Raw genomic sequence first — 12,153 nt, 5'->3', positions numbered from 1 at the left:
AATCCCCTTGCCTGCCTTTTTCACTCAGCCCCCAACTTCCTTCCTTCTGACAGCTGTCAGTCTGAACTCTGTATCTATAAGTCTGTTTCAATTTTTTTTGTTTATTTTGTTTATTAGATTCTACATATAAGTGAGATTATATGGTATTTGTCTTTCTCTGACTGGCTTATTTCACTTAGCATAATACTCTCCAGGCCCATCCATGCTATCACAAAAGGTAAGATTTCCTTCTTTTTTGTTGTTGTTAATCTATACCAGAGGGTATTTTTTCCCTTGCTTTTCAGAGAGAGTGAAAGGAGGGGGGAAGGGAAAGGGAGGGAGGGAGGGAGGAAAATATTGATGTGAGACACATTAATTTGTTGCCTCCCAAATGTTAGAGACCAGGGGAGTGAGGAGTGAACTAGCAACCCAGGTACATGCCCTTGACCAAGAATTGAACCCAAGACCCTTGTGCGTGACCGATGCTCTAACCACTGAACACACCATCCAGGGAAAGATTTCCTTCTTTTTTTACAGCCGAGTAGTATTCCATTGTGTAAATGTGCCACAGCTATTTTCCCACTCATCCATGGATGGTCACTTGGGCTGCTTCCAAATCTTAGCTATTGTAAATAACGCTGCAATGAACAAAGGGGTGCATATATTCTTTTGAATTCGTGTTTCAGGTTCCTTCAGATATGTTCTCAGAAGTGGAATCACTGGGTCATAAGACAGTTCCATTTTATTTTTTTGAGGAAACTCCCTACTGTATCTACAGTGGCAGCACCAATTGGCATTCCCACCAACAATGCACAAGGGTTCCCTTTTCTCCACATCCTTGCCAACACTTTTTTGTTGATTTATTTTATTTTATATTTTATTGATTTTTTTACAGAGAGGAAGGGAGATAGTTAGAAATGTCGATGAGAGAGAAAAATCAATCAGCTGCCTCCTGCACACCTACTGGGATGTGCCCGAAACCAAGGTACATGCCCTTGACCGGAATTGAACCTGGGACCCTTCAGTCTGCAGGCTGATACTCTATCCATTGAGCCAAACCGGTTAGGGTGTTTGTTGATTTATTGATGACAGCCATTTGACAGGTGCAAGGTGTTATCTCCACTGTTTTTTATTTATGTTTCTTGACATTGAACATCTTTTCATATGTCCATTGGCCATCTTATGCCCCCTTATTGGTGAATATGTTCTCCATTCAGTGGGTTGTCTTTTTATTTTGTTGATGGCTTCCTTTGCTGTGCAAAACCTTTTTAGTTTGATGTGGTCCCATTTGTTTTTTTCTTTTGTTTCCTTTGCCCAAGGAGATACATCAGAAACAATATTGCTATGTGAAATGTTTGAAATTTTACTGCATCCCCTACTTGGGACTGAGCCCATAACCTGGGCATGTGCCCTGAGCTGGAATTGAACCAGTGATCACCTGGTATATGGGACCACACTCAACGGAGCCACACTGGCCAGGCTCAACTGTTACTATTTTATTTTTTTTTAGATTTTTTTTTTTATTGCTTTTAGAGGAAGGGAGAGAGAGAGATAGAAACATCAATGATGAGAATCATTGATTGGCTGCCTCCTACACACCCCCTACTGGGGATTGAGCCTGCAATCCAGGCATGTGCCCTTGACCGGAATCAAACCTAGGACCCTTCAGTCCACAGGCTGACGCTCTATCCACTGAGCCAAACTGGTTAGGGCACTGTTACTATTTTTTAAAGTAACATGCTGTTTTGATTACTATGGCTTTGTAGTATACTTTGATATCAGGTAGTGTGATTCCTCCAACTTTGTTCTTCTTTCTCAAGATTGCTGTTGCTATTTGGGTTCTTTTGTGGTTTCCTATTAAGTTTGTTTTAGTTCTGCGATATACACCATTGGTATCTTAATAGAAATTGTGTTGACTCTATAAATTGCTTTGGGTAGCCTAGATGTTTTAGTGATATTCTAGTCATGAACATGGTATACGCTTCCACTTATCTTTATCTTCTTCAATTTTCCAAGTATAGGTCTTTTACATCCTTGGTTAAGTTTATTCCTAGGTGTTTCGGTGTTGTTGTTTTTTAATGTAATTATTAATGGGATTATTTTCTTACTGATAGTTCATTATTAGTGTATAAAAATGCAACCAATTTCTGGATAGTTATTTTGTATTCTGCTACTTTACTGAATTCATTTATCAGTTCTAGTAGTGTTTTGATGGAATCTTTTTTTTTTAAATATATTTTATTGATTTTTTACAAAGAGGAAGGGAGAGGGATAGAGAGTCAGAAACATCGATGAGAGAGAAACATCGATCAGCTGCCTCTTGCACACTTCCCACTGGGTATGTGCCCGCAACCAAGGTACATGCCCCTGACCAGAATCGAACCCGAGACCCTTCAGTCCGCAGGCTGACGCTCCATCCACTGAGCCAAACCTGTCAGGCTGATGGAATCTTTATGGTTCTCTATACACAGTAACATGTCATCTGTAAATAATGAGTTTTACTTCTACCTTTCCAATTTGGATGCCTTTTCCCCCTTCTTTTGTGATTTTGTTCCCTCTCCCCTTTTAATCTTTGTTGAAAGTATTACATAGGTTCTCCTTTTCTCCCCATTAACCTCTTCCAGCCGCTCCTGCCTTCTTCTTGTCTGATCACTGTAGCCAGGACTTCCAATATGATGTTGAATGAGATTGGTGAAAGCCAACATCCCTGTCTTGCTCCTGATCTTAGTTTTTGCCCATTGAGTATGATATTGGCTCTGGGTTTGTCATATATGGCATTATGTTGAGGTGTGTTTCCTCTATTCCTACTTTGTCAAGAGTTTATATCATAAATGGGTGCAGCCATTATGGAAAACAGTATGGAGTTTCCCCCCCCAAATTAAATATGAAGCTGCCATTTGACCCAATGATCCCACTTCTAGGAATATATCCTAAGAGACCCGGAACACTAATCAGAAAGAATGTATGCACCTCTATGTTCATAGCAGTGCAATTTACAATAGCTAAGATCTGGAAACAGCCCAAGTGCCCATCAGTAGATGAGTGGATAAAAAAACTATGGTACATTTACAAAATGGAATACTATGCAGCAGTAAAAAAGGAGCACTTACCCTTTGAGACAGCATGGAGGGACCTAGAGAGTATTATGTTAAGCAAAGTAAGCCAGTCAGAGAAAGACAAGTATCACATGATCTCACTTACATGTGGAATCTAATAAACAAAATAGATCCAGAGACATAGAAGCAGGGAACAGACTGGAATTTCAGAGGGAAGGTGGGTGGGAAGAGATCAACCAAAGAACTTGTATGCACATATCCATAACTCATGGACACCGACAATAGGGTGGTGAAGGCCTGGGGAAGAAGTGGAGGCAGGTTAGAAGAGGTTACTGGGGGAAAAAGGGGACATATGTGATACTTTCAACAATGATTTTTTTAAAAATGTGTGCTGGATTTTATCAAATGCTTTTTCTGCATCTAATATGATCATGTAATTATTATCCTTCATTTTGTTTATGTGGTATATCATGTTTATTGACTTACAGGTGATTGTATGAGCCTTGTATCCCTGGACTAAATTCTACTTGATCATGGTGTATGATCTTTTTTAATGTATTGCTGGATCTGGTTTGCTAATATTTTGTTGAGAATTTTAGCATCTATGTTAATCAGGGACATTGACTTATAATTTTTTCGTTGTAGTGTCTTTATCTGGTTTTAGAATTAGGATAATGTTGGCCTCATAAAATGAGCTTGGGAGTCTTCCATCCTCTTGAATTTTTTGAATTAGTTTGAGAATTATAGGTCTTAGTTCTCCTTTGAATTTTGATAAAATTCACCTGTGAAGCCATCCAGTCCAGGACTTTTATTTGTTGGGAGTTTTTTTTATTACCCTTGATGGAGTAGGCCCTGTGTTGTCTTTTTAAAAATGTATTTTTATTGACTTCAGAGAAGGGAGAGGGAGAGACAGAAACATCAATAATGAGACAGAATCATTAATTGGCTGCCTCCTACATGCACCCCACTGGGGATCCAGCTCATAACTTGGGCATGTGCCCTGACTGGGAATTGAACTGTGACTCCTAATTCATAGGTCAATGCTCAACCACTGAGCCATGCCACCCAGGCTACATAGGATAGGACAAAGGGGACATATGTGATACTTAAGTGCATCACCTTATTTCTTTTTCAAGGTAATCCCATACTGGATACTATTATTATCCCTATTTTACAGATGCAGAAACCTGCTTTGAGAAACAAATTGCTCAACTAGGTAGTGAGGTCTAAATGTGAGTATAGGCAGGGTTCTGAGGTGGCAGACATGGAATATACAAAACAGTCAGGGCCTACTGGGATAGGAACCAGAGAGGAATTCTCCAGGTAAGAAATGAGCCAACAGGAGAAACAAAGAGTAAGGGTCAGGTGTGGGGGAGCTCAGTATAGGGAAGTGGTTTCCCTGGTCTGAGGCAGACCCCCCAGCCAGTCAGCTTTGTCCTTTCCAAATTGAGAAGTTGTGGATTCTGGTGCCCTTCTGGTTCCCTGTTTTGTCTTGATTTTGGCATGTCATTCTCCCACCTCTAATCCAACCCAGAAATGCAAAAGTAAAAAAAAAAAATGCTTGGCATATATACTAAAATGGTATCTTTATAAAAAACACAGCAGGCCAATGGGTATAGCTTTTATTCACCTACCCAAGTTCCTTTACATGTGGCTTATTTGCATTCCACCTTGCCCCCTCTCTTATTCACAAGGCCAGGACAAAGCCTCTTGGCACAGAGGAAGGGGTGGCCCTTCAACTAGGGCTACAGCCCAGATAAGCTGGGAGAGCCCCCAGCATGGAAAAAGAAAGATAACAATGAAAGTTTATTATACCATAGCCCCTCACAGGGTGGAGGGAATCAGGAGGGTTGGGGGAGTGCCCCCATGCTATTGCCCCAGTCCTTAAATAAAAAGCCAGGGGAGTAAAGAGGACCATCCCTTGGAAATACAGCACCTACCTCAGCATGGAGGCAAAGGACAGTGGGCAAGACCACTTCCTTCTGAAGGGGGGTGGGGCTGAATGAGAGCATATACCCTTAGTGGCTACGAAATTCCTCTCTACCAGGATTTGAATGCAGCCTCAGCACCAGTAGTGGGGACAGGGGAGGAGAAAGGATGACAACACTGCACCATTCACTTCTCCCTGAACCCTCTGGCCCAGCACAGGCATTCCTCTCCCCACTAGTCCAGGTCAGGGGATGTGGAAGAAACTATGTCAGAATTCAAAGCCCTTATCTATTTCTTCTTCCGTTCTTGGGAACAGCGTGGGCAAAACCTAAAGAAAGAAATAGAACATGACAGAGAAGGGGAGGGAGAAAGTGAGTGAAAGAGAGAATGCCCTCCGCCGTTCAGCATAGGGGCAGTCCAGCTCCTACCACAACTCTCACTCACCATTTCCCCCGAGGCTTGGTTGTCAGACCCACACAGGCAAAGTGGAACCACTCGATGGAACACTAGAAAAGATGGAAGAAGCAGAAGTCAAGGCAGGGTGAGACAGAGGGAACAAAGAAGCCCCCTTCATAAATTCCTTAGGAGTATTCCCCTATCCCATTCCTTTGGAGAATTCTTAGAGGTCCCAAGGCCAAAAACTCCAACCACCTTCTTCCTATCCTGATGTCCCACTATTCAACCTCTTGTTTCTACCTCATGTCCCCAGAACCCGCCATCCTGAGGCAAAATGGTTCTCACATCAGGATTGTCACAGCCAATCATCTCTCCATAGGAGACCTGGTGACAAAGGCAATAGGTGGGTTCGTTGGGATCCACAGGCATATCCAGCACATCAGAGGGGTGGACACTGCCAAAGGTCACTGAGGGCATCCCATACTCAGGACTTCTGTATACCAAGAGGAAAAGAAAGTGTCATCTGCAGGAAGGGAAGCTACTACTTGAGACTCAGAGGTGGTGAAGGAGATCCTGGTGGGGCAAGTGATTTGGTGCTGCTTCTCTCTGTCTAGCAGATAACAAAATGGTAAGGAGAAGAAAGGAGGAGTCTAGGACCCTGAGGAATAGATGGGAGGTCTATAGGGAGCCATGAAGAGGACAGAGAAAGTGGCAAGGGGCAGTGCAGGGTGGGAGTAGGGTCATGGGAGAGAAGAGGATGTCATCTGGCTCCCTGATACACTCACGTGCGTACAAGTTTTAACTTCTTCTGGGCAGCCTTGGGGGCTTCTTCATCTGAGTTTTTCCCTTTAGAACGAGCACGGGCAGCTTTCTTCTCCTTTTGAGTTCGGCCTTCTAGGGAAGACGAGAAAGGCAAAAGGCAGGGAGACAGAAAGACAGGTTAAGTCCCCCTTCTTCCTCTTCTTTCCAACCTGGTGCCCCTCCCTCATAGCTGAAGAGCTGGCTTCTTCTCCCTCTGAATCCTCGACCCGCTTCTGAGAGCCCACCCCCCTCCTCACTCTTTTTGCCTTTGCTGGAAGAGCTGTCATAGTCACTTGACTCAATCTGCTTCTCCTTCAAATCAGCCTCAAAACGAGCCAGGTCTGTGTCCAGTCGCCGAATGTGTTTGTCCACCTGGGTGGAAAGGAAGAAGATAGAGGTACAAGGCTGGTACCAGTGAAAGATTACAGGCTAAGGCAGATTTTATGAATCTCCCAGACCCAAAACAGATCCCAACACAGATGAAGGAGGGGTCTAGGACCCTAAGGAATAGATGGGAGATATGTGGGGAGTCATGAACAGGGCCATACCATCTCATAGGTCTGCATGGCAAGCTGCACCTTGTCGTCACCAAATTCCTTGCACTTGCCATAAGCTTCCTGGATCTGTTTGAGAAGGGCCAATTTTTCTTCGGAGCTCAGGTTGCGGGCGCTACTCATATATTCAGTGGCCAACTTGTCAATTTCAGCCTTCAGGTCTACAACAGAGAGAGGCCTGGTCACAATGGCCCCTGAGTAGCTAGGTGATAGACACTTCTTCCTCTTCTTCCTTGGACCTTTTCCATTGACCATAACCTTTGAACTAAAACGTACTGAGTGTTCATAGATACTGTGCCATGTACTCAAGTAATACAAATTGACATTTGTTTCAAAGGTGCCTTCAGGTGCTGCAAACATTGCTATCAGAGTTGGAACTTAAATTATTGAAACATAATGAGAGACCCTTTGCATACTGCACTAATACAAATTATGTTTTTGTTGCTGTCTGAAGATGTTTCTTTGCAGGGCTTGTTGCTGCTTCTTGAATGAATTTTTGTCTTAAAAGCCAAAATTTTAAGGTTTTTCATCACAAAAATATGCCACAACAGCTCTGAGTGCTGTACACAAGGTTGGGTCATCTGCTGCTGCTGGCTTCCAGGTCTGTGTATTTACAGCTCATCATTTAAAATGAGACATAACAATTCTTCTACTTACTGTCCACCCTTTTTTTCTCAGCATTTGCAACTTGCTAATAGTTCTCATCACTTTTTTTCTGTTTGTTATCTTACATATATTGCTCCAAACATTTACATTTTAGTATTGGAAGGCTGGTGATGTCCCAAGACACAGACTATAGGTATCTACTGCCTAATATTTGGTAGGGCTCATAAAAAAAAAATGTCGACAAAAAAGAGACAGAAGCATGACTGTAACAGCGCAGCAAGAGAACAGGAAGGACTGTGCACACACTATGCTTATGCCCCACTTCTTCGGGGCCCTTGGAGGAAGCTGAAAAAGCATGTAGTTTGATCATCTCCAAGTGGCCTTTCTGTGCCAGAGAAAGAGTTGGAACTGTATTACAAAGAGAGCAAGCTGGTTCTCAGAGTTCAGCAGGCAGTTCTTAAGGACCTAAATCCAGATTTCAGATGATGTTCACCTTTTCGTGAGTAAACTTACCCAGAGTAACTTAAGTTACAGTTTTAGGTATTATCAGCTTGTTACATTCTTGAGCATGGTTTCATAAGAATGGAAGATATGACCTATATATCCTTCAGCAGGTGTGGGGGATAGATCCAACAGACACCTTTGACTTGGAAGAGACCAACCTGACCACTGCAGTGTAGCCTCAGGCTCCCAGTGAATGCCTCAATGCAGCCAAACTTGTTCAACTTCCAAGGAAGGCCACAGATGGTATCTAGTGCTTCTGTAAGGTTGAAGAATACAGTGTAGAGATCCTGACGTTAATTGCTGCTTTTCCTTCTTTTTTCCTTTCTCTCTCTTTAAGAACTTCTGACGCAGCAAAGCTCCTGTCTACCAACGTGAGTTGCAGTCTAAAGCCACGCTGCATTTTGTGACAGTAACGTTAACAATGGAGTAGAAAGAGTCTCGCCTTCCTATAAATATATTAAACATGGAGAACAGACATGATTCTAGAGTGGGCTTTTAGTTTCCTGAATTATTCTTGAGGAAGATATAAAGAACATAGCATCTCTGAATTCTTGAGGCATTGTTGCAATATTCCATTTTTTATGGAAAGGCTGATATAAAAATGCAGATCATCGTTACTCTCATTTTAAGAAATGCAAGAGAGTAAAAAAGAGAGAAGCCAGAGTTCTTCAGATCAGACCAGATGATAGGGTAACACAGAACAGAAAGAGAAGTGACCACATACACTCAATATTCACATGGACTCCTTACTCTGTACGTACCCTCTGTTCTTTGGTCCAGGTCTCTCATGAGCTGAAAGTTTCTCTGGAGCTCAAAGGGGAGGTTTTCAATACCTAGGAAGAAGAGGAGTAACTGAGACTCGCTGGACTTCATAGGCCTTATAGCGTTTTTAAAGTATACAACAGTACTCAAATTTCCCTCCTTTGAACCACTGGATGTATCTGGACAGCATTCATCACTCCTTCCTCAGAAGGGGCTGTGTCTGCCTCTCTCTACAACTAACCTCTCCCTCTCACACAGCTGTCCAACCGTTTCCCCCCCTTTTAGTGATGTACTCTACAAATTAGCTCTTCCCTTTCTCTTATTTCCAATTTCTGCCTCCAAGCTCCTTGCTCTCAACTTACAAATATCCTCCTGGTATCCTCCACCACTCATCACATCCTCCCAATCTGTTCTCCATATAGTAGCCAGACTGTTCCTTTAAAAAAATGCAAATCTGATCAAGTCACTTACCCTACAGTAACTTCCCATGGCACTATTCCTAGTCCTGCACTTTTTGGCCCTTGCTTACCTCACACCAGCCTTAATCCATGTCGGTCCTCCTCTGTGCTCCCTGCTCTGATCATACTGGCCTTCTCTGACTGCCTGGAACTTGCCAGCAATCTCTTGCCACTTGGCTTCCTACATGCTGCTCTCTGTGCCTGGAATGTACCACCTGGTCTTTTTCATTCCGCCTCCACCATGCCTCCCGGCCTGCTAAATTCCTGTTTATTCTTCAAAATTCAGCTCAACTCTGACTCTCCCATACTCAAATAAGTGCCTGAATTTTGCTGTCAAGTTATTCTATCTCCACTATTCCTTGCACTTATCCAACTATCATTAAATAATTGTGTAATTAGTTAAAATATTTTTTGATATCTGTCTCCTCAGCCTTCCAGAAGGCCTGGACATGCCTGTTTTCTCCTTTTTCTCTAGTGTTTATAACTATGGTTTGCATATGAGGGTCCTCAATAAATACTTGTAGAAATGCATGAATTCTTAACTTTCGCCCATAAAAGAAAAATCTCTTTGCATGACTATACTTCAAATTTTAAAATGCCTCCACTGCTTTAACCTATAACCTCAGATCGGCTACCACCAGTTTACTGAGATTACTTTAAGTCACCAATGACTTATGAAAGCAAACGATGTTATCAGTCCTATCCTAAAATATGTGTCTGCAGCAGTTGGTACCATCTTCTCTCCTTTGAGTAACTTTCTTCCTCTTAGGATTCTGAATCTCTTATCATATACTTACTGGTAATTCCCACACTGGTGTTTCCATAGCCTGTCCCTTACATGTTAATGTTTTCTTGAGATTACTCTTAAGCCCTCTCATTTTCTCACTTTTTTTTTTTTCTGAACTATCTTGGGCTCATTCATTCTCGTGGATACAATGATCATTCCTATACTTGTCTAAATGGAATTAACCATATTGCTGTTACTCCTGAATTTCACATCTTGTTGATGACATACTACCTACTCACTTCCCAAACAGGGAATTAAGAAGTCACCTTAGATCAGCCGTGGGCAAACTACGGCCCGCGGGCTGGATCTGGCCCGTTTGAAATGAATAAAACTAAAAAAAAAAAAAGACCGTACCCTTTTATGTAATGATGTTTACTTTGAATTTATATTAGTTCACACAAACACTCCATCCATGCTTTTGTTCCAGCCCTCTGGTCCAGTTTAAGAACCCATTGTGGCCCTCGAGTCAAAAAGTTTGCCCACCCCTGCCTTAGATCCTTCCTTCTCCCTTAACCATTTACTCATTCAGTCAGTCCTGTCATATTTAACTCCTAAATATTTCTGTCACTCCCTGAGATGAGGTCCTCAGATCTGAGCTGGACTGTTATTACTAATTGAGCTTCCTATTACAAAGGCTATCATGCTCCAGTTGATCATATATCAGTTGTTTTCCTTTATAAAAATCACTCCATTTAAAAAAATCTGTTGGTTCCTCACTAAAGTGCAAACTTCTTAGCTTGGTTTTAAAAGACCTTGATAGCCCCGCCTCTTTCTTGGGTCTCACTTCCCATTCTTTCACCTTAGAGCAGCAGTTCTCAACCTGGGGGTCGAACGACCCTTTCACAGGGGTCACCTAAGACCATCAGAAAACACATATATAATTACATATTTTTAGTGATTAATCACTATGCTTTAATTATGTTCAATTTGTAACAATGAAATTGGGGGTCACCACAACATGAGGAACTGTATTAAAGGGTCGTGGCATTAGGAAGGTTGAGAACCACTGCCTTAGAGTCTTACATATCAAACTCTTGACCTCACAAACCCATATAATACCTTTGCTGATGCTCTTCCCAACCTGCAATTCCCTCTTTCCACACTGCAAAATACTCGACCTTCAAGACTCTACATCAGTGATGGTGAACCTTTTGAGCTCGGCGTGTCAGCATTTTGAAAAACCCTAACTTAACTCTGGTGCCATGTCACATATAAAAATTTTTTGATATTTGCAACCATAGTAAAACAGAGACTTATATTTTTGATATTTATTTTATATATTTAAATGCCTTTTAACAAAGAAAAATCAACCAAAAAAATGAGTTTGCGTGTCACCTCTGACACGCGTGTCATAGGTTCGCCACCACTGCTCTACATCATTAGCTTCTCTTTCTCCAATGTTACCAAGTGTCCTTTTCATGTATTTTTAGCATGTCACTTGCCACACTTTTATATTTATTAGCGGAATCTGTTTCCTAGACGATGAGCACTTGAGGGTAAGGGCTGTCTTATTCACTTTCTTATACCCCCAGTACCTGCAACTATGTCTGAACCATAGCAGACCCTCAATAAGTGAATGAATGAATGCATGGTTGAATGACTCCCAACACTAAGACAAACGTAAGCGCACGGGTGACAGGCTTTGTGAAGGGGTGGGTTACATAAACGGTATAAACATTTGATGGGAACTGGATCTTTACTCCCAGAAGAGAAGCCTTCCAGTTCATCTGACAGTGTCACCCATAACCCCCACCCCCACGAGAAGCCACTCCTGAGAAAGAGAAAGCGGAGGAGCCGCGAGATCTTTGTCGCTGCTCCAAATGGCAGTGAGTGAAATACTAAAACGACCAGATGTATAGTCTGCACAAAGGAAGAAAGATTCGGAATGATTTTGAGAAAAATATATACCCAGAGGTTGGAGACCCTGAAGACGGGGCCAGCAAATATTTTCTCTTCAAGCCACATTCCTCAGCCCCACCGCGCAGCCCCTTCCTCACCTTACACCCAAAAGCCCAGGTTCGACCCTGCTGCCCCGCCCCCTCTTTCTTCACACCCTTCAATGTTTCTCTCCCGGAAGCCCCTGCACAATGGTGACCTTCTGACCACCGGGACCTCGGGGCCTTAGATCTCCTCAGCCCGCCCCCGCCCCACCACGCTGTGACCCCTGACCCCCTCCTCCAGACTGCTCTTACTGTCCAGATAATGTTCCAAATACATCCCCGCAGCCATCTTGAAGCAAAACAAAGCAACTTCCGATCCACCCCGGAAGTGACTGAAACGCGACAGGCGCCGAAGCTATTATTCTTGGGTTTGGGCCCTTC

General features: G+C 42.7%; 1 protein-coding gene across 6 annotated transcripts; it reads right to left on the bottom strand.

Moving 5' to 3' along the window:
• Positions 1-4,642: 4,642 nt before the first annotated feature.
• ING4 (inhibitor of growth family member 4) lies at positions 4,643-12,099 on the bottom strand. 6 transcript variants are annotated; one of them, XM_070410793.1, is made up of 8 exons: positions 12,025-12,099; positions 8,587-8,658; positions 6,710-6,876; positions 6,419-6,533; positions 6,146-6,254; positions 5,706-5,853; positions 5,409-5,470; positions 4,643-5,292 (listed from the first exon to the last, which is right to left on the bottom strand). In XM_070410793.1, exons 1-8 carry the CDS (start codon positions 12,059-12,061, stop codon positions 5,253-5,255), a joined length of 750 nt encoding a protein of 249 aa, XP_070266894.1. In that variant the 5' UTR covers positions 12,062-12,099; the 3' UTR covers positions 4,643-5,252. The 6 variants fall into 6 exon arrangements, with proteins under 6 accessions (XP_070266894.1, XP_070266895.1, XP_070266896.1 ...); XM_070410794.1 differs by having other exon boundaries at positions 6,146-6,251; XM_070410795.1 differs by having other exon boundaries at positions 6,428-6,533.
• Positions 12,100-12,153: the final 54 nt, after the last annotated feature.

The sequence above is a fragment of the Myotis yumanensis genome, unplaced genomic scaffold, assembly GCF_028538775.1.
Source record: "Myotis yumanensis isolate MYYU_CA2020_CCGP unplaced genomic scaffold, mMyoYum1.0.hap1 SCAF_3, whole genome shotgun sequence".
NCBI classification, from domain to species: Eukaryota; Metazoa; Chordata; class Mammalia; order Chiroptera; family Vespertilionidae; genus Myotis; species Myotis yumanensis.
This window is presented reverse-complemented; position numbering and strand designations above follow the sequence as displayed.

Excerpts from the sequence above, each read along its gene's own strand:
- ING4 (XM_070410793.1), bottom strand. The coding sequence starts at position 12,061 with ATGGCTGCGGGGATGTATTTGGAACATTATCTGGACA. Across the intron at positions 6,877-8,586 it reads CCTGGACCAAAGAACAGAGG|ACCTGAAGGCTGAAATTGAC; the intron begins GTACGTACAGAG and ends TCTCTGTTGTAG. Across the intron at positions 6,255-6,418 it reads TTCCAGCAAAGGCAAAAAGA|AAGGCCGAACTCAAAAGGAG; the intron begins GTGAGGAGGGGG and ends CGTCTTCCCTAG.